The sequence below is a fragment of the Aphidius gifuensis genome, linkage group LG6 (genome assembly GCF_014905175.1).
Source record: "Aphidius gifuensis isolate YNYX2018 linkage group LG6, ASM1490517v1, whole genome shotgun sequence".
Lineage (NCBI taxonomy): Eukaryota > Metazoa > Arthropoda > Insecta > Hymenoptera > Braconidae > Aphidius > Aphidius gifuensis.
Window position 1 is genome coordinate 89622 of NC_057793.1, and position 24195 is coordinate 113816.

Here is a 24195-nt window from a genome sequence, read left to right on the forward strand (position 1 = left end):
GTATAATTATTTTGATTTTAATAAATATTTCTCAACTAAACGTATGACCACAGGGTGGCAGTGGTGTAGTGTTGAATCAACTTTAAATTGTACAGCTTGTACAGTATATCTACGGTATCTACAACAACCCCTCAGTGTGATGTTCGCCGCGCACCCTTAAGCATGTCTATTTTTAACAATAAAAAAACATAATTTTATTCTTTGTGTTGATATAAAATATAATAATAATAATAACAAGAATTTTACATTTATCCAAGACTCGTTTGTTGTTAATGAATATTTTTCAATTATTATTATAAATGTTAGTGAGTTTGTTGTTTATTATTATTATTATTATTATTGTGTAATTAAACATTCGAAAAAATATTGTATAATAATCATTGATTGGTAGGATGAAAAAATATTTCAAGTGGTGAGTTTTTTATTATTAAATCTAAGTTGGTTTGTTATTTGATAAAATTTCCCAGCTCAATTATGTTTTTTTATTTATAATGTGAATAATGTGTTATTTATATAGTCATGTATAGCTTTATAGCTTTGTTTTATAGAGTGAAAATAAATTTTCCATCACGTGTTTATTATAAATATATAAAAATAAAAAATAAAAAAATTTTATATTATTTAATAATTACAAGTATTTATTCTCTTGACCGAATTTTTAATATTTATACGCATATATTTGATTATTTGCCAAATAGCTTTTCACATATAAATTTTTAATTACTGCATTTATTTTGCAATACTTGGCTATATTTATTAAATAACAATTTATTATTATTATTATTTAACCTTCAGTATTAACATTTAATACACATAGTCAAGGTATTTCTTTACCTTTTTTCATTGATGTCGTTGGTGTTGTTGTTGTTAGGGAGTAAGCCAATTGTTTGAGAGATTTATAGACACTTTGATAATCTCCTTGAATATTTTTAAACAAAACTACAATAAGTAACTAATAGATCTAAATACATGAAAATTAAATGCGAGTTGAATTTAAACTATCTGTTTGAGTATTAAAATTTAAACATGTAAATCAATATATTTATTTTTACTTTACATTAAAAAGTAAAATTTAAAATTCAGCTTTGAAATATAAATTGAATAAAAAATTTAAATTATATAAAATTATTCATTTTGATGAATTTGAGATTTTATATTTTCTACTTTTTAATAAATATATAATAAATAATCTAAAATCAATTATGTAAAATGAGGGCAATACTTTTTTTCTTTTTTTATTTTTTTTTGTTTTCAGCTCAATAATTAAATCGATTAGATAAGTTGCAACTTGATCAGTTCAATTGCGCATGTAATACTATTGAGGCATTAAAAAAAAAAACTTAATTTGTCACTGAATTTATTTTTATTTTGTCACAAGTAGGTATATAATTTAAAATAATTATTTAATCGATTATTTCGATTATTTTTTCTCTATAAGCTATATGACACTTTTTATTTTTATTTTTATTTTCAATGCGACACATTATTATTATTATTATTATTATTGTTATTATTTGATAAAAATAAGAAAAAAATTCAATTTTATTTTATTATAGAGTTATTATTAAATTGACTACAAAACCAGCTGTTTTTTTTCAAGGATTTCATTATTATTTTTTTATAATTTGCATCGATCACAATGCGAGCTTCTGGCATTTTTAAAACTATTTAAACTCATTCTGCCTGCCTGCTTGCCTGCTTGCCTGTATACTGGTATTTTATTTTAAGAGGAAAAAAACATTCTTTTATATACATCTCAATTCTCAATTGAGCTTGAATGAGAAATTTTTATATATTTTTTTATTTATTTCACTAAAATAAAACAAAAATAATATTTATCTAGGTCAACAAAAATAAAATACAACTACAATATAATAATATAATAATATATATATTTTTTATTCATTTTTATTGTTATTTACATTGTTGGTTAGTTAGAAAAAATTAATAAAAATTGTTAAACATTTTCAAGTATTCTCATTGAGTGAAGATGAGAAAAAAAAAATTAAATTCATTGTTGTTGGTGGTTAATTTAAAATCCAGTTTTTTCTTGAATCCAATCACGGAAATAGGCAACCTCACTATTTAATATTAAAACAACCAATTAATAACAATAATAAATATAAAAAAAATAAAAAAAGCCAACTTACGTATAAACACCGGGATATCTTGGTCTAGCACAACCATTACCCCATGAAACAATACCAGCAAGACGTCCATCGACAGTCAATGGACCACCAGAATCACCTTGACATGCGTCTTTTCCACCGTCTGGATGTGCAGCACATATTTGTCCATCGGGTAAACCACCATATACTGAATATGCTTTGTCACATGCTTCTTTTGATACAATTGGTACACTGACTGTATTTAATACTTCAGTTGTTGCACCACCTTCAAATACAGCACCCCAACCAGTTATAACTGAATGAATACCCTCAACAATTTCTTCTTTAAAACTGAATAATTCAATTGCTTGACGTGTCTCATCAAATGTAAATGGTTCATTTATTTTTAATAATGCAACATCATTTATTGGTACACCATACATGTTTGTCTTGTATTTTTCATGTTTAATAACTTTTGATACAGTGTGTACTGAACCACCACTGCCTTTAGTTGTTGAACCAGCACGTACTGTTATTTGACTTGCTGTATATACTGCACAATGAGCAGCAGTTAAAACCCATTGACTACCAATAATGGTACCACCACAAAAACCAAAACCATAATTTTGTAATGATACTTGATGAGGTGCATCTTGAATATCAACTGGTTTACCTAATCAAAAATATAATCATCACATTAATATTTAATACAATAAATATACCTATATTTAATAAAATTAACTTACCACCGACAATACGACCATTTGGTGTAAATGGATTTATTGGTGAATAAAATGGATATGCATTGGCTATAATATCAAAAATAAAACAAAAATATTTATTTCATTTAATTATTTTTTTATAATGGTTTAGAGAAAAAATATAAATCTTCATACCAGAAGCAATGACAATTGCAACAACAATGCTCACAACAAACTTTAACATGTTGAATAATTTGATTGATTAGTTGGTTGGTTGGTTGGTTGTTGGTGCTTCACACTGCTACTTGGACTGTCTTTATTACATACTCGATATTCAGTATTTATATCAAAATCATCAAGCATGATAAAATCAATTTAAATTCTTTTTGCTCTTGTTCCATTTAAAATTATTTGATTTTAATTAATTTAACATTTTTTATGATTATTTATCTTGAAAATATAAGAGTACGACGCATAAAGTCTGTATGATAATTGTGATTCAGATAATAAATCCAATGATAGGTCATCTTAGATTGTTCATTTTGATTTTTTTCTCAAATTATTTATTATTTGCATTTTCAGAGAAATATAATAAAAAGAGAGAGTATTTTTATCTCAAGTCGCATATTAACTGATTGATAATTTATTATTATCATTTTCATTTATTTATTTATTTATTTATTCATTTGATAATGTACATGTTACAAAGATAATATACGTACATGTTTCTATACGCATAATAATAATAATAATAATAATAATATCAGGAAATTATTGAGTGGCGTTTAATATCTCAAATAGCACATTGACTTTTAAAAATATATTATCAGATTTTTTTTTTTTTTTAATAATAAAATATTTATTGTGCGAAGATATTGTTGCGATTGCACTTTGCTATTTTAAACAGGTGCATCAATAATTATTTTTATATAATAATTAAATAATGTCATGAATTTATTTTTATTTATTTTACAAGTGCATACATCTATGACAATTTAATTTTTAACGAGATTCAAAGTTGCTCGCCGATATAGTGTGTCATTTTTTATTTTGTCATTTTTCCACTTTTCATCTCCATCATCATCATCATCAGCATCAGCCTCAATATTTAAAATAATTGGACTCGTATAATTTTCATGTAATTCATTTTGTTACAATAAATATAATTTCTTATAGATAGTTGTATTAAAATAAAAATAAATAAAATTAAGTTTGAATGACCTCACTACTGATTCATACAAAGCCAGGTCAACGTTTATTATTGGAGTTATTAGTGAAAACTCGACAATGTTCATTTACCTTTGTTCTATTTTAAATATTATTTTTATTTGGCCACGTTTCAATTATTTGTTATCATCTTTTTTTTTCTTACTATATTCTGATTATAATGCTAAATGTAAAAATTAAAAAAAAAATAAAAAGCAGGATATTTTTTAGGATATAAATATACAATAATAATAATCAATTTTTTTATATTTAAAATTTTAATTTTAATTTTTTTATTATTATTAATACATAATACATTTTAAACTCCACTGTTTAATCGAATCCATGATCTGTATGCTGCCACTTCACTGAAAAATAAAAACAAATAAATAAATAAATAAATAAATAAATAAATAAATAAATAAATAAATGAATGAAAATTTACCTGTATACACCTGGATTACCAGCAAGTGCACAACCACGTCCCCATGATGTTATACCAGCAAGACGTCCATCAATAGCAAGTGGACCACCAGAATCACCTTGACATGCATCTTTACCACCTTCATCATATGCAGCACATATTTGATTAACTGGTATACCACCACTTGATGAATAATCATTATTACAATCACGTTTTGTTATAATTGGTACTTGTACTATTTGTAATTGTGCTGGATATGTATTTCCAGTATTTCCCCATCCAGATATTATTGATAATGCATTTGCTGGTGATTCTTCACCGAGATTAAATAAATTTATAATTTGACGTGTTTTATCAAGTACAAATGGTTCTTTAACATGCATCAGTGCAATGTCATTCAATGGATGACCATATCTATCTGAACCATAATTTTCATGACGTATTACTTTATCAACAGTATGAAGTGTACCATTTTTATTGTGATATGTACTACCAGCACGTATTTTATATGTTATTGGTGGACCACCAGAACAATGACCAGCTGTTATTATCCAATTTTTAGATATAATACTACCACCACAATTGTGACTACCATATGCTTGTAAACTTACTTGATATGGTATTTTTTCAATAGTTGTTGAGTAACCACCAACAACACGACCATTACTTCCATTTAATTTTGTTCTCAATGGTTCACCTGTAGTAATTCATAATTCATAATTAATAATAAATAATTACAAATAATATATATAATATATTTACCATGACAAATTAATGCAATTGCAGCACCAACAATCAATAATTGAAGCATTGCTATTGTTGTTGTTGTTGTTGTTGTTGTTGTCAATGATGATTGAGCTGGTATAAATATATATTGAATATTTTGTCTCACACATATATTTATATATTTTTTTGTTGGCTGATAACGACGTCAAATGACCATTCAATATTATTATCATTTGATGTCCGGTTAATGATAACAATATTATCATGATATATCGTGATTTTTTTTTTTATTTTTCTAATTAATTAGAACTAGAATGTAATCGCATATGAAATTTTTTTTGAGATAGATAAAACATTTTTTTTTTTTTGGTTTATCAGTGTTTGAGAGTGAATGTTGAATGATTGACAGGTACACACATCTGTAGATCTTATCAATTTATATATTAACTATTATTATATGATTTTTTCATTTTAGCGCGTGCTTGTTGGTAAAGTACATGTTTTATTTGAAAGAAGGTCACTTTGATAGGTCAATCGATAGTTCAAATCTTTCACTTGAATTTCGTGTTTTTTTAAAATAAAATATATTTTATATATTTTTATGATTTTTCTATACATAAATAAATATATATTCAACTATATATGTCACTAAAAACGTATTGCAAATGTTGCTATTATTATTATTTTTCATTCATTTTAGTTGATGAATTATTAGATAATAATTTTATCAACTTACTTCTCGGTATAATGATTATATATTATTCTTGAGGATATTATTTATCTATTAATCTCATTGTTTTTCAATATACCTATATACATGATTTTTTTCACGTATAAATATTTTTTAAATGATAATAATATAATTAATATGTTCATATACCTATTGATCAAATATTGATATTGATCAATAATCGAGTCAAGTATTTATAGTCGGAATTGATCAAGTTGATGATCGAAATAAAAAAATATTTATAAAATATTACCTATAGTAGTAGATGATTTTTCATTTGATCGTTTCACAATTATATTATAAAATATTTGAATGATATCGTCATCGCGTGTCACTTGCTCGTCATACAATACAACCTCATTATATTATATTATTTTTTCATTTTTTTTTATTTTTACGCAACCTCAATTGCCCTGTTTATTTATTTATTCAATTTTTCCATTTTTTTTTTTCTTTTTGCTAAGCGGAAGTAAAAAATCTCTCTTATATCATTTTAATTTTTATTTATATATTAATAACTTTTTAAATGCGTCTCAGGAATAATTCATAATATTTAAAATGCAGTAGTACACCACCACCACCTTGCATGACAGTTGATAAAAAGTTATTTATTTTTTTTCTGAAATGAGGTGTGTATGTCATTTTACTTGTGCAGTATATTGTATATTGTATAATACTTTTCATGTCCATAGTGAATACGCAACACACAAAACACAAAACACTTGTCTGTCAATAAACATAAAATGTCACTCTATAAATATTTTATTTATTTTCCATATTGATTTAACATTTTAAAACTACATTATTATTATTACATTTTATTATTGCGTCTTAAATTAATATATCTAATAAATGTTGCAATTTTAAATATTTATCAGTAAAATATAAAAATAAAAAAAAAACCAAACAAATGAAATCAGTGATGATAATTAAATTTTTAATATCACAATAATCTTGTATTATTATTGTTATGATTTTGTTGAGTCATTACTTATATGTATACAAATTTATAAAAACAATTGCGATAAAAAATTTATTAATCATTTTTGTTTTTAAATGAAATATACTCATGTGTTAACTTTAAATTTTATTTATATACTTATTATATGCATATAGATAAATAGAGTACAAAGTTTTTGAGAATTCAAAAGAAATGTCGTGCATTGTTTTGTATAAATTCAGAGAAAACTCGAGTTTGCAACAGCTGGATTGTTAACAAACAAATAGTTAAATATACAGTTGTGATAAACTATATGTGTATATACAAGTTAGCTACTTTAAACAGTCTATAATATAATATTAACAAAAACAACAAGTATACAATAAACCACTTGAAGTAAATTGTCAAATAAATAAATAAATAAATAACAACAATATTTAATGCTATATGAATATTTAGAAAATAAAAAATCGAAGGACTAATATGTGACTTTGTATATGTACAAAGTCTTTCGGTAAATATAATAATTTCTCTTTTGCCTGCACATATGCTGCACATGCATAATACTTGCATATCATGTATATTATGGTATATAAACATGCAAGAAATTTAAAAATAACTAAAAACGATCGATATTTTTATCCTGCATAGTATTCATAATAATGCCAATAATAATAATAATAATAATAATAATATATCTATATTTATATTTAATGGTGATAATATAATATTTTTAAAAAATAATTTTTATATTGACTGTAATAAATGAATTTTTATAATTACCTGAAATTGTAATGAAGAAGAAAAATTTGATGGAAAATAAAATACACAGTATATAGTAAAGTGGGATTGTGCACGAATGGGGGCAAAAAGCCAAGGCCAACATTGTTGCTGTTTTTGTTGCTTTTGTCACTATATTTATTCATTTGCTTAATTTTTTCACTCATTTTACTACCATCAATCACAATCACACTATAATAACAATTAATTTATAATAAAATAATAATAATAATAAACAGACATTTTAATCAATAAGTCATCATCACTTGTCAGTTGATAATAATCAACATATATACATATGTATGAATAACCTGCTTATAAAATAAATATTAAAAATTAAAATTAAAATTGAAGCGTGATCTGCAATTCTAATGTATATACACTTGGAAAATTGCATTATATTATATAGTATATCTATATGTAGCTATATTGGAAGTTGGAACGTGCTCTAATTTTTTAAATAATTGGAAAAATATTCTGATTAAAGAATTTCTTTGTAATTTTGAGCTTACTCAAATTTTCTGAATAAATACAGAGAGATTATATTCCGAAAATCTTGTGAAAATTTATAGATATAAATTCAAAGGAAAATGTGGAATTTTGCGACAAGATAATATTATTATAATTTAGTTTGGAATATAGTAATTGATATGTATTTTTTTTTTTTTGTTTTTTATCTTTTCAGATTTGTAAATAGTTGAAAATTGTTAAAAAAATACTTTGTAAAGTTAAAATACATATATATATTATATTGGAGTTGGATCAATGGCTGAAGGATAAATTATTTCTGTCACGTGATTTATTGGTGAAAAGTCCTCGACACTCGACCACAAGTTTCACGATAAAAAAAAAGAAAATAAATAAAGTTCAAGTGAGAATATAACAAAAAAAGTAAACATCTGTTATACTAGACAAGCTGACTAGAAATGTTGTGGTATCAAAGATATGAGTAAAGTACTTTTCAAGTATTGAAAATATATATTGAGAGTCAACGTCAACATCCTGTTTCGCCTGTTGCAAACAATCACATTTATAACATTAAGGTAAATAATTATATATTTCAATATAAATATTTTTTTTTCACCCAAATTGTCAATTTAATGGGAAGCCTCGAAAAATAGAGAAAAAATAAAATACAATGTATATAACTTGAGTATAAAGCTTGCGTCTTGTGGAATTTACAATTTTGAGCTTTTTCAAAGTACTTTGCAAGCTTTGAGTCTGACTATACAAAGTCCTGCAGGTAAATATAGGTCAAGAGAATTTTTTTTTTTTTACATTTATATAAATTTTTAGTTTTTTCTTTTTATTGTCTCATAATTCTTTTATTTTATATAACTGATTGTTTCATATTTTCATGTAAATCTTAATTAAAATTATGTTAATTGTATATAAATAAACAGCAGCAATTTAAAAAATACAATATCATGTAGAATTTAAAAATTAAGTCAGGGGAATGACATGAAGGCGTCGATTAGTCTGGCTCAAACTGGCAAATGTTTTATAAATACATATATATATATATACAAAAAAAGCTAGGTGACTAGTATGTGAGTATAGCGTGTTATGAACAACGCCAATATCCAGAGGTCAGTCGGCCAGCCGGCAAAATCCATTGGATAACATACCGCATGTTCAGACAAACCAAGATGACCTATATTATACATATAACAAACCAACCAAGTCATTGTATTTGTCTTTGTTGTAGATATATAATTGTTAACAACTTCAAGTACATACCAATTATTAACATTTATTTATTTTTTATTTACACTGCAAGTATATACTCAAATTTCCCAAGACAATTAAACTTTGCTTAAATGAAAAAAAAATAAACGACTCTCCATCAACTGATAACAAAATTAATATCATTTTTTTTTTCTATATATTGAAATTGAGATGTTAAAAGTGTATACCTATATATGGATATTATATGACAAAGTGATCTTTTGAAACTTTTCATATTGTCTATGGCAATATGGCATGAAATTACATCAACCTTTACAACACAGTATATACAGTATAATATCAACAATATTATCAACATGCTGCAACGGATATTATTGACTGTGTCACATATTGTTTAATAGCCTTTAAATTGTCTTTGTCATATAATGTCATATTAATAGTATTTAGTATATGTAATATTATCATTATATTGTTTACAATTAATAGAGTCTATATTAATTTTTAGCCAAAGCTACTTTTGATTGATTTTCTTTTTTTTTATATTGTTTAAATAAATGGTTTAAAGCTGTTCTGGCAAATGGCAATGCTATGCTGCTGATGCCGTGGTGTTCGATCAATACCCGGGCGTTGCGGTACACTGACTAGGGTGCTGCGTCACATGCTTCCGTGTCCTTTTTTTATTTTTTATTTTTTTTTTCTTTTTTAAATTTTTCCTCTGTTTTCTTTGTTTTTTGATTTTCAATATCGATTGTATATTTGCATTATTTTTCTCCAACTAGCTTTCAGGTGATTTAAAAAAAAAAACAATAAAATTAAAATATCGTCATTTCATTGACGAATATAATATTGGTTGATTTTATCAATGAGACTTTATATATTAAAATAAATATTGAGTCACTCGTGTATTTTTTTTCTTTTCTTTTTTTAAAATCGATACATTTATTCTATAAATATTTATCGTACCTATATAACATTTAGGTATAACATAAAACAGAAGCTTTAATATTTTAAATTAAATATTATGAATGAATATAAATGAATTTTGAAAAAGTTGATGGTGCAGTGCAAGTCTTTTAACTATATGAAATTTGAAATTAGGCAAGTTGTTAGTGTTTGCAAACATGGCCTAGAGCAACTTGTCTACTTATCTCTGTATATATTTTTTTTTTTTTTTTTAAAAAAAAAGTCTACTGTATACATTCACATATACATATACAGTGCATTAAATCTCAGTGAAAAATGAGATTGCTTTGTGTATAACAAGTTGAAATTTTGCCGCAAAAACTTGAGACAAATAATAATTAAAGAAAGTCAAGAGTATAAAAAGCCATTATGTAAATAACAAGCTATTTTTATTTTTGTTTATCTCATAAACTAATATATTTTTTTTTGTTTCAGATGACATAGAATGGATTGGGTGGCGCTAGGACGGCGTACCGGTGGTAGAAAAATAAATTCAAATCTATCACCAAAATATTCGCTGTCTTTCGCCCCCCTTGCAAGTTCTTTAATACTAACAATATTACTTGTTTTAACTGTAACACTGACTCTTGCAACAATTGTTCATGCTGGAGACATGTATGTATAAATTATTTATTTTTTTTATGATAAGTCAAGTTTAAGTACATCCTGCATATATATTCTTTTTTTTTCCACTTATCTCTTTATGGAAAAAGTAAAATAAGAAAAAAAAAAAGACATTTACCTATCAGTATATGCATAGAAACTTTTTGAATTTTATTTTATTTTATTTTATTTTATTGTGTGCATATATGTATATAGTGTATACACATTGATGCTGACCTAGTTGTTTGATTATATATGTTTATAGTTTCGAGGAAGGCAAGTCTGACAAGGAAATCCTGGACAACTTGCTGCTGTCAACCCGTTATGATAAGCGTCTTTTACCACCGGTCCAAGGTACACTGCAGCCCCCACCCCATACTCGTCAAGATGATTACATTCCATACGATCATCATAATCATCATCATCATCATCATCATCACCATCAACAACAACAACAACAACAACAACAACATCAACAACAACAACAACAACAACAAAATCAACAACATCAACATCATCATCACCATCATCATCATGACCTTGAACCCAATGACCAACAATCCAAGTACCCTGCCGCGTCCGAGCACCTCGAACATCATCAGCACCAACAATATCATCACACATCACGACACAACCACAGTTCAAAACGAAACGGTATCTCTTTCATCTTCAAAACATATTTATTTATTATTTATTATTTATATAATCACACATACAATTAATCAATCAATCAACATTATTTATTATTTGCACATAATTATATTATTATTATTATTAAAACACAGTGAAATTTATGCTATATATTATTTTTTTCATGGATTTTAATTTAATTTCAAATTTCACTGTGTCATTCAACAACGAAAACCGTAAAACGTTCATTCATATAAATATAAAACATCAATAATAATAATATATCATTAAAGAAATTAATGAATAAAAAATTGCACGTGCTACAGTTAAAAGTGTTCTGATGATTTAAATATATTCTCAAAGAATTAACCAATTATATATATGTATGTATAATAGAAAATTTGTTTGTGGGTCTATTGTCAAGTATATAAATTGTTGTCATTGTGTAATAAAATAAAAGGGTCGAGAGAGTATAATATATATATTAAGCCTCTACTCGGAATTAAAACACACATGGAATTGTAGAATGACGTGTCAACAAAGAGAGGCTTATATCAAATGAAACAACTAAACAAGAGAAAGAGAGAGAGAGACTAATTTTAGTTGTGAAATTCAAAGTGAAAACGGTATACATATTTACAAGTTGTATTATTGATGCCAAACCAAACAACCCCATTTCTTTTTAAATTACATACATGTATAAATAGTTGATAAACATTTGAGAAATTTTCAATATATGTAATAATTTATTTATATCGTCAGAATATTTTTAACATGAGAATTGCAAATCACACATTAATTGCACAAAATTAATTAATTAATTAATTAAGTAAGTATAAGTAAATGATTAAATAATATAAAAAAAATAATAATATGTGAAATTGAGCAATACAGTAGACGTATTATAATTTATAATATATAAAAAACTAATCAGCACCTTGAAATTAATTGAAAGCTTTTGCATAGGAAATTGCGCGTAAATAAATTTTTCTTACAAATTTTAAGTATATAGGTAATATATAAAAAAAGCAGTCAGTAAGAAAGCTATACTGCTTGCTACTGCCAATAATTCAAAGCTTTCATATTTTTATTACCATCACCATCATCAATTGATATTATATATATTATAAAGAAAATAAATAAAATAAAAATAATCCTTTTAGGTTTTGATGCTTAATATATTTAAATTTATCATCATAAATGCTAGTTTTATATTACGATGAAGGGAAAATAAAAAATTAATAAAAATTGAATAATGCAGGAAAAATAATGCCAGCACCAAGTGTGTGATGAGTTCGTGACTGAAAATATGGAAAAAAGGAAAAAAAGAAAAAAAAAATATTTAAAAAATTACATTGTGCATTCAAATTTGCTTTTTTTTTTTTTCTTTCTTCTTCCATGTGTTGTCATAGAAATGGAAAAAAGCACACTTTGCAAAATATGAATATACTTATTAAAATTTATTTTTCATACATTTTTTTTTATTGCGCACATTTATTTTAAATTTTAACGTGAAATTTCATCAGGTCGTTGTGGATAAATAAATAAATTTATAAACATAACAATAATAACAATAATAATACATACTGTGTATTGATATTATTGTTATTGTTGTTGTTGTTGTTGTTGTCCTTGTTGTTGTTGTTGTTAAATAAAAATTTGTGATATTGTTGGGTTATTGTTTCTTGTATGAGACGCGGGCAAGTGGGTGTTGGGTGTTACAGATGCTGATTTTTGCTGTGGAATGCGATCACCTGGCGATGCATCAATTCTGTCAAATGAACCACCATCATCATCTTCATCATCTTCATCATCATCACCAAGTCATGTGAAGCTGTTACAGACGCAGAACAATAGCCACTACACGCCGCACCAACACCTTCGCACCCACCTTAGTGGTCCGTCTTAAGTGACTAATTAAAAACTACATCAAAATGATGTTGTGAACGCAATATTTAATTAATAATAAATTAAATTCAATATAAATAAATAAATAATTAAATTATAATAAACAAACAAACAAACAAACACTTGAATATTTTTATTCAAATTAATCATATATGACACACAACACACCATGATAATAATAATAATAATAATATCTAATTATTTGATAACGTAGTTTTTTTTTTTTTTTGTATTTAAACAAAGAAAATTGAATTCTTAAAGTTACTAAAAAAGTGGCCGACATACTGAATAAACTGAATAAACTGCGTTATCGATTAAAACTTTACGAGGTCGATCGATTTTTACTATGAAAAAAAAAAAAAAAAAAAGAGTTGTAATAAAAGTAAATAAACCCATTAATTTCATAAATTTAAAAATTAAAAAAAAAAAATGATTCGTTTGACCTCGATTATTTGAATTCGTAAATGATTATATTATTATCAATATGGTTATTTTGTTGAATTTATTTTATATTTATTTTTTCATATATGCACAGTTCACTTTTTTTGCATTGGCTAATAATTTATTGATTTATATTAATTTATTTATTTTTGCAGTATATATATATATATTATAATTTTTTTTCTTTCAATATAAATTCAACGTCGTGAAAAAAATATCATATTTTTTTTTTTCTATAAAAAAAAAAACAAAATTTATATATATATTTTTTTGTTGCTGGTAAAAGTCATGATTTCGTCTGCACATAAAGTATCTACACAAGTGTTGGTGAGCTTTTTATAAACCTATATGTATACATATACATATGTAGCAAAGTCAAACTAATTTTAGTTATTTATCAACATAGAACAAACAAACAAAAAAACAAAAATAGATTTCAAGTTTTTTTTTAAATTTCCAAACAAAAAAAATAAAAATAAATATTAGATAGAGTGTTTCGATTAAATATTTTAGGAGTAAAAATAAAAAAATAATATATAATTAAATAAATGCATAATCTCAAGCCAAAATAAATGAGTGTCGACGTGACCCTTTTAGCCGATTAATACCATAGAAAAATTACCAAAAAAAATAATGATAATGATAATGACAATTAGTTGAAGCTGTGTATGTGTGTGTGTGTGTGTGTGTCGAGTGTGATGATAAATATTTAGAAAATATAATTAAAAAATAAATTAATAGATATATAAATATTATAGAAAAAAAAAAAAAAAAAAATCATGGCGTAATTTCATTTGTATAATGTGCTGCAGCATGTGCACAGCATGGCCTTGAGCTTTATACATATTACTATTGTTGATCATGTTTTAGTTTCAGTAAGAAAAAAAAAAAAGATGATATAAATTCAAAAGAAAATGGGATTTGTACATTTTTTTTTTTTATTATATATTGAAAATAATATATGTTTATATAGAGAGCTTTATGGAAGGCCAGTTATTGGATCGAGTAGTCTAGCTATATAGTTTAACAATGTCGATGTCATATGAATGTCATCATTGGATTATCTATATATGTAGATAGGATGCAGGTGCAAAAATATTATATTTTACTTATTAAATTAAATGATCCAATGACTGCTGAAATAAGTAAATATAAACAAACAAACAAACAAACAAACAAACAAATGATTAATGCACGCATGCACTGCAATATTGCTGTTAAATTTGTCAATGAAATATTCAATTTAGATTATATATACATATATATATTTGATAATTTTATATTATTCTAAATATGCAGGCAATAACAAAAAATGGTGCATGTGTGTTTAACATGAAATAGATAAATAAATAGATAAATAAATAAATAAATACTTGCTTACTTGGCATATATGGATTATTTGTTTTAAAATGATTATCCAATTTATTATTTATTTATTTATTTATAAAATAATCATCAAATATATATGTATATGAATAAATTGTCGTATTGTGTTAGAAAAATAAAAATAAAAAATATGACAAATGTTGTGAATAATTGTGATTGTTATAATAATGTTGTAATTGGATAAGTATAATGAATAGTGGATGATAAACTGTTTCAGGTACCTTGACTGTCAACGTAAGCGTATTGTTGTTGAGTTTGGCTTCACCGGATGAGTCTAGTCTGGTATATAATAATATCATTGAACATGATTTTATATTTATTTATTTATTTATTTATTAAAAATAATTTTTATTTTAAATTTTAGAAATACGAAGTTGAATTTCTACTTCAACAACAATGGTATGATCCAAGATTACGATACAGCAATAGATCAAGATATGAATTTCTCAATGCAATACATCATCACAATGACATATGGCTACCAGACACATATTTTATAATGCATGGTGATTTTAAAGATCCACTTATACCAGTACATTTTGCACTGAGAATTTATAGAAATGGCACTGTTAATTATCTCATGAGGTAAATATATAATATCATAGGTATATAATTTGTATTTTTTCAATAATTTTTATTATTTAATTTTATATAGACGACATTTGATACTTTCTTGTCAAGGAAGACTCAATATATTTCCTTTTGATGATCCCCAGTGTTCATTTGCCATTGAAAGCAGTAAGTATTATACATATATTTATAAAATATCAATATATTATAATAATAATAATAATAATATATTTAATATCAAGTATCTTATGAACAAACTGCAATAACATATGTTTGGAAAAATGACGAGGCAACATTGCGAAAAAGTCCAAGTTTAACAACTTTAAATGCTTATCTCATACGAAATCAAACAATAGCTTGTCCAATAAAAGCAAGCTGGCGTGGTAAGTTTTATTTTTTTATATATAAATAATATTTGATTTTATTTTTTTAAAAACCAACACACACCGCAAAATTCAAAGAGTTGTTGCCCTGCAAGTAGAAATACTCGGCGTGCAGTCAGACACAAGTGGAAATTTTTTTTTCTATATAGATATATATTATACATGAGTAAAGTTGTAACTGGAAAAGTCGGTGGATGCTATAAATTTTATATAATTGTTTTCTTTTTTTTTCCCTCTCTCTCTCTCTGTCTCTATATTATATATTTTTTTTTTTGCTTTCTCTTTTATATATGCTTTCGTACTCGATAAATACATCAGGTAAGACAGTGTTTATTTTTGTTTTTTTTTTAATATTTTTAATTTCATGAAACAAAACAAACAAGTGCTTTACAAATTTAATATTTCTATACACATTTATATAAATATATAACTAAGCTGCATGATGGCTGAATAAATATAATATTGTTTTAATAATTGTACTGCACATTTTAATTAATTTTTATAATAATAATAATATTCAATATACTGTATAATAGTTGAATGATGGTCTTGTCTGAAATCTGTTTTCATCTGTGCTGCTTTTTAATTAAGATAATTTGCAAGAAATAAATAAATAACAATAATAAAAATAATCATATATCATAATAACTAATAATGAATAATGAATAATGAATAATAATAACAATAATAAAAAAATGTTATGGTGAATCTTGGTTCCTGTCTTTTCGCTTGACTTGTATATTTCAATAAAACACTTGGAAAATATTATAATATAAATAATATAAATTTTACACAGTATAGATAAATTCAATAAATAAATAAATAAATATAAACAATTAATAATAATATATTTTTATATTATATATTCAATTGAAAAAAGAAATCATTGGGGAACAATCAGTATCATGTGGTGGGTCGAAGAAAGCTGGCTGTTCTGTTGCAGCAAGTCGACAACGTCTTATTATCGAGTCTCATGATAAAGATGAAGATGATGAAGATCAAGATGATGAATATGATGAATATGGTGACTTGAAATGTTCGCTGTGCCAACGAAGATTTGAGGAGCAAGGTAAAATCATCATCACCATTACCCCCCCTTTTTACGCTTAATGATATTTCATTCAATTTTTTTTTTACTAACAAAAATCAGGAACAAATAAAACTTTGAATTATAATTTGATAAATAAATTCAGTGAAAGACAGGACCAAGTTAAATACAAATTATAATTAAACACAGTCATCATTATAAATTATAATGCATTATCATTATATTATTATTGTTGTTGTTATTATTATTATTGTTAATAATAATTAGAATTTTTTTGTGTTATTTTTTGTAGCTTCAATGTTGCTTGTTATGTTCAATTTGAAAAAAAAAAAAAAATGTTTTGCACACCAAATTGCTATACATGTATGAAAAATACAAATAATACTAATATTTATTATTATTATTATTGGTAAAGCTATTGGCACTGTATACAGAAAAACTTATGGTGAACATGAAATGTTTCTGCATATCTCGTAAATTGTTTCGGTATTGGTGCCAATAACGATTTCATATTATTATATATTAAAAAGCTTTTTGTTGTTGTGTATAGTGTGTATAATATATATATTTTTTCCATTAAAAATCAATATACTTCAAGTTAATGATTTAAAAAAAAAAAGCTATAAATCTACATACACACACTTTTCCAGGCACAATTTATAATATATATTTATAAAAAAAAAAAAATAAAAATAATATTAAATAACAAAATGATGAAAAAATACACACAAAATTGAAAATAAAGTTTTCTGACCTAAATCTAGTTTTTTTTTTTCTATAAAATACTTACTTGGCCAAGTGATATGACCAACTTTATATACGCAACATTTAATTTTGTAAAAAAAAAAAATAGATTCAGGCCAATTGACTTGTTGAAAATAATGATATTCTTGAATGATTTAATGTACAAAATAGGCAACTACAGCTGTCTCAAAGTGGATCTAATATTTACACGTGATCGTGCCTTTTATTTTACAACGGTATTCATCCCAGGTATAATATTGGTCACAAGTTCATTCATAACATTTTGGCTTGAATGGAATGCTGTACCTGCCAGAGTAATGATTGGTAAGATGATGTATTTTATTTATTTATTTAAACATAATAATTATATTAATATATTATAGGTGTTACAACAATGCTCAATTTTTTCACAACATCAAATGGTTTTCGTTCAACACTGCCAGTTGTATCAAATTTAACGGCAATGAACGTATGGGATGGTGTATGCATGTGTTTCATATATGCAAGTCTTCTTGAATTTGTGTGTGTAAATTATGTTGGACGTAAACGACCACTTCACAATGTTGTCTATCGTCCCGGTGAAAATCCAGTTACCCAGGTATTTATACATAGCATATATTTACAACTATATATATACATTAAACATTCATATACATAATATCGCAAGTAAAACGAAAAAACCAGGTCATTACAAATTCACTTGAATTATTTTATTTTGTTGCAGAATAATTATTTTTTTTTTTCAAATTATTTTATGTTTTTCAAAGCAATAAAAAAAAATAAAAAATAAAATATTAACCACTCATATATGCGGTCTATACATACAATAATATATGATCATCATATCAAAATATGTCATCATTATATTGTCATTTAATAACATATATATATTTTTTTTTTTTTTATATTGTGGCGCATCATTTGTTATTTGATAATCGATGTAAACGCGATAAAAGCTGTGCTATTATTTGTTTTATTTATTTATTTATTTATTTATTTTTTTGTATTCACATTTATTTGACAAGGAATAATTAATTATAAAATTCAAAAATATTATACATATAGTTTAATCAATCAATTAAATAAATAAATAAATAAAACATTTTACCGTCATTTTCAACATATATTTTCATAATACATATAATATTATATCTCATGTTTAATCTTATGTTTTTTATATGTATGTTTTGTCGCGTAAAACACCCTCTTTTTTGCCGCGCACTTTTGTGACTTTGTTATTTGGCGTGATATTTGCACAATAACTATACACATAGATATATTATATATACGTTTTGCATTTTATATTATTTTTTTATTGAAAAAATGTTGAAATTAATTTTCATTTTCATTTTTATAATAATAATAATAATAATAGTGATTGTGAGAGACGTGATTTTAATTAAATTTCAACATATAGATGATTGATTAATTAATTCGAGTTTATATTATATATAGAAATATTTGAGCTACAGAATTTGCATGTCTATATGATGATGTGATGATGATGATGATGATGATGATGTACATATATTTATCTTTTCTATATTATATATTTTTTTATAATTTACAATTTATTTATTTGTTTGTTTGTCTCTATCGCAATCTATTTTCATTATTTATATTTTACATAAAACTCTGTCTTGATAATAAAAACAAGTCCATAATACAAACAGTCCATTTTTTTGATAATATAAATTCAATTATATATAATTATTATTATTGCTGCTGCTGTATATGTATAAAGACAAAAAATATTAATATTTAGATGCATTGACAAAATTAAAAATTAAAATAGTTTTAATAAATAAATGAATAAAGTAGGATTTGATTAGTTATTTGCGGTGAGTAAGTTATGTGATGTTGCAGCGGCTTCCAGCGGTGCTCAGCAGGATAGGAATAATATTGGCGAGTCCCTTGGTAAGATCCCCCTTCATCAAGGGTTGTTAATCTCGTTATACTGATAAATATACATATATTAATATTATTCCATCAAAAGTCCTACACAATAATAATAATAATAATAATAGTCGACAATATATAGCACAATTAATATTAGTTGTAATATTATTAAAAAAAGCTTATCAGTATTACGAGTGTCAACTATAAACACACATACACACATACACATTTATTTTTCAAATTTCCTACTTTACTATATATATGCTACTTATCATAATCATTATTTATTTATTTTATTTTATTCTTTTTATGCTAATTTTAATAAAATTATTTTCGCACATAATGTATAATGAGCATGTCATGCCAAGGCATTTTTCAAAATTAATTTAATTTTTTTTTTGTTTTCAGTCAAGTTATTAATAATTATGCAAAAAATTAATTATAAAGCCAATTTTTTTTATTTTAATTTATAACCGCTTTGAATAACAATTGAAGCGAAAAAATGATTAAATATTTTTTTTAAAAATTTTTCTCAACGTTTTTAAGTAATTAATTTAAAGTTGTTTAATTTAGTGACATACTCTAAAATATATGGATATTTCATTTAAAAATAAGATGAGTGCATGTGCTCGTAATCCATAATATGCTACATAGATGCTTCAGTTTGTCGCTTGATATTCACAAACTTTTAATTGTACTTGAATTTTTTAAATATTGCTTATTACTCTTATTATTATTATTATTGTTATTGAATGAGTAATTATATAAAATACAGATGACTCACTTACACAGCTTTTATCACAAATTCAATATTAATATGACAAAAAAAAAAAAAAAATATTCATAATTCAAAACATGTCATTATCGAGGTAATTTAAATTAATTCATTGTCAATTATTTACGTTCAAAACAAAAAACTAGGTGCATTAAATCATATAGATATATTCATTGATTAATTTGTAATTAATGCTTATTATTATTTATTTATTTATTTAGATATTTAAAATATTTTTTTGTTATTATTATTTTGAAAAGAAAATATATTATATTATTGTGATGCAGCATGTCGTCAACTATACAAATGGCATGAAATATATTATTTAATTTATTAATTTAACAAAATAAATAATATACATATTCATAATGATAAATAAAATAATAAATTTGTATATATATGAAAATGTTTTTTAAATAAAGCCCCTGTCGCAGGGAGAAAAGAAGCGAGAAGGTGGCAATCAAACAAGTAGCAGTAATGGTCCAAATGAAATAATATCATGTACAAATTGTGGTCCAAATCCTTGTACACATACTGCAAACAATGGATGTGCTGCTGAGGTATACATAAATTAATTTATCATTATATATAAATAAAACATATATAAAATAATAATAATAATAATATTTAATAAATTAAGTGTCCTCTTATACAGGTACGAAAAAAGGAACCACCACATCCAATAAGAGTCGCCAAAACAATTGATGTTATTGCAAGAATTACATTTCCAATTGCCTATTTTTTCTTTCTCACATTTTTCTTCATTCACTACAAAGGAGCGACATAATTTTATTATTATTATTATTATTATACACATTATATTATGACTGACCTGCAAATTTCATCAAATAAAATAATTAAATAATATTGTATACAACACAAACAATTCATCAATTAATATTATTTTAAATAGTTTGCGTGTGTGTGTGTGTGTGTTATTATCAAATCACAATCATCAAATTTACAAATAAGTTTTTTCAATTGAAAAATAAAGCTCGAAAATGTTGATGATGATGATAAAATAATACAAGAGAAAATAATTATAATATTACATCTCAATTTGCTTTGAAATAAATAATGTATTATTAATTTCTATATAAATAATAATAATAATAATAAGGACACGACGACGATAACAAAGTTGATTGGTTTTATCGTTTTTGTATTTTCCAATAATTATTAATTTATTACAATATCATTGTGGAAAATATATTATATTGTACATACAAAATACATAATTTAATATAATTATTGTTATAAAATGTTTACAGTGCAATTCATTGATTATTAATTAATTAAGAATTTGCATGAAAGTATAATATAACACACTGGTGCTTTTTCGATAATAATAATTAATTATACATATATAAAAAATATTTATCAATTTAATAATCATCAAATTTAGTCTTAAAAAATAATAGAAAACATTGCAATACTATTTGTAAGTTTAAATTGTTGCAAAATATCTATATTTAATAAAAACAAAAATAATATGGCAATCACACATTATTTCATAAAATATATTAACAAATGCCATACATCATTTAATTCAATATAATTTAATTGATAAAAAAAATAATCACTGCGTACTATATACATGTATATCCCGATGAATTATAATTATTATGATTATTTTATAAATTAACTGCCAAAAAATTAATAACAAAAAAACATGTGAGTCAATCAGGAAACATTATTATTTATTAAAATTTTATTCAAAAAAATAATACGTCCAATTGAAATACCATTTTTATTTTTGAAAATAAAAAAAGGAAGATATTTGTATAATATATAAGTATATTAAAAATTAAATATTCAAATTACAATAATATATAAATTGATTTATTAAATAAAATAGCCAACAATGCCGAATTATTATTTTTATCAAAATTGTGTTCTTTCGTTGCATTATTGCCAAAAAAATAATTTAAAAAATCAACAAAAATTAAATTTAAATAATATATATTAATAGTCGCATTGCTCGCACCAATTAGTTACTAAGCACACTGTCTTTAAATTTTATATTGTATATTAATATTAATAATAATTACATTGTTATTATTATTATTATTAATTAATATGAACTGTAAATTTTATACTATTAAATTTACAAGTTGCAATATATTAAAGAAAAAAATCAACTAAAATATATATTATTATTGTTGTTATTATTATAAATATTGCAAATGACATGTTTTCTGTCAGCTAAGTCGAAAGAATAATATCTGTTGAAAATAATAAAGAAAAAAAGAATATAATTCATTACCTCAACAACAAAAATAATAATAATAATAATAATAAAAACAACTGTTTATTATTGTATAATTAAAATTTAAAAATTATACACTACGGACCAACATAAATAAAATTAACCAGTACAGTACATTATATATTCTGCGAAAAATAAAATAAAAAAAATCATGCAACAAAAAATAATATATAAAAAGTTAAACAAAATAATAATAATAATAATAATAATAACATGAAAAAGAGAAGATGAAAATTAAAGTTCATCAGCAATTTAATTAGTCTCTAAATAAACTCACCAACATAATATTTATTCACTTGAAAAATAAATAAATATGAATAAATATCTGGCTTTTCAATTAATGAAAAATAAAATGAAATAAAGCTTGGATATATTAATTGATATTATAGATTTTGAAATATATAATTATCACAAGTGTGAGTGTGTGTGTTAAATAATAAATTATGATTTAATTTTTGTGGAATGAGGTGTTGACCACCACATTATTGCAAAGCATTACTCTGTGATTGAATTATCCAAAAAAAATAAATAATAAAACACTTGAAAAATAATTTAAAATAATTTTTAAAAAATAAATTGAATATTAAATTTTTATGTCGAAAAATATATCAACATTTAAATTGAAAAAAAATAATTGAATTTAATATATTAAGATCAATTGATATAGTATTAAATATTTTCACAGCTTAATTCATATAATTATATAGGTATATCAAGTTCAAATACATTTTTTGTCAGTTTAGATTTTATCATCATCATTATATAGTACAGTTGAGCAATACAAAAATTTAATTTATTAATATAATTAAATAAATCAATTATATATCTAATTTTAAAATATCACATCGATTACATCAAGTATATTTTCTATAATTGAAAATTTAAATCTCACATGTGAATTTTAATTGAAAAATGTAAATATTATAAGATGAAATATGAATATTGATGCAAGCCTTATTTAGAAATTCGATAGATTTTAGTTTAAATAATTATTCAATTATAAATAAAAATATTAACATATATATTATATTATATTGTTGATTAGTTTTTATTCACGTTATCAACAATACATACATGTGGATGCGCATCGTTTGCAATATTAAATATATCCAGTAAATTTGCACCTTTCAAAATGCTAAAATCTAATAAATTATATTATATAAATAACATTATGTAAATAAATAAAAATCAATTGAAATAATAACTAGGTATATTGGGTTTTTATTTTTTATTTTCACACATCGATTCTCTTCATTTTTAAATCAACATCAG

At 23.7% G+C, this 24195-nt stretch overlaps 2 protein-coding genes across 12 annotated transcripts; one reads left to right on the forward strand and one right to left on the reverse strand.

Moving 5' to 3' along the window:
• Nucleotides 1-134: 134 nt before the first annotated feature.
• LOC122858570 (glutamate-gated chloride channel-like) lies at nucleotides 135-24124 on the forward strand. 11 transcript variants are annotated; one of them, XM_044161528.1, is made up of 14 exons: nucleotides 135-412; nucleotides 8301-8658; nucleotides 10703-10882; nucleotides 11136-11524; nucleotides 13225-13398; nucleotides 15453-15517; nucleotides 15600-15820; nucleotides 15891-15973; nucleotides 16048-16188; nucleotides 18152-18304; nucleotides 18364-18578; nucleotides 19847-19897; nucleotides 21077-21214; nucleotides 21310-24124. In XM_044161528.1, the coding sequence occupies exons 3-14, from the start codon at nucleotides 10713-10715 to the stop codon at nucleotides 21439-21441; spliced, it is 1932 nt and encodes a 643-aa protein (XP_044017463.1). In that variant the 5' UTR covers nucleotides 135-412; nucleotides 8301-8658; nucleotides 10703-10712; the 3' UTR covers nucleotides 21442-24124. The 11 variants fall into 11 exon arrangements, with proteins under 11 accessions (XP_044017463.1, XP_044017471.1, XP_044017461.1 ...); XM_044161536.1 differs by having other exon boundaries at nucleotides 11136-11224; XM_044161526.1 differs by having other exon boundaries at nucleotides 21295-23517.
• Nucleotides 1873-5407, reverse strand: LOC122859622 (trypsin-1-like). The gene is made up of 6 exons (XM_044163304.1): nucleotides 5202-5407; nucleotides 4461-5136; nucleotides 3005-3060; nucleotides 2855-2917; nucleotides 2151-2781; nucleotides 1873-2081 (listed from the first exon to the last, which is right to left on the reverse strand). The coding sequence occupies exons 1-6, from the start codon at nucleotides 5248-5250 to the stop codon at nucleotides 2033-2035; spliced, it is 1524 nt and encodes a 507-aa protein (XP_044019239.1). The 5' UTR covers nucleotides 5251-5407; the 3' UTR covers nucleotides 1873-2032.
• Nucleotides 24125-24195: the final 71 nt, after the last annotated feature.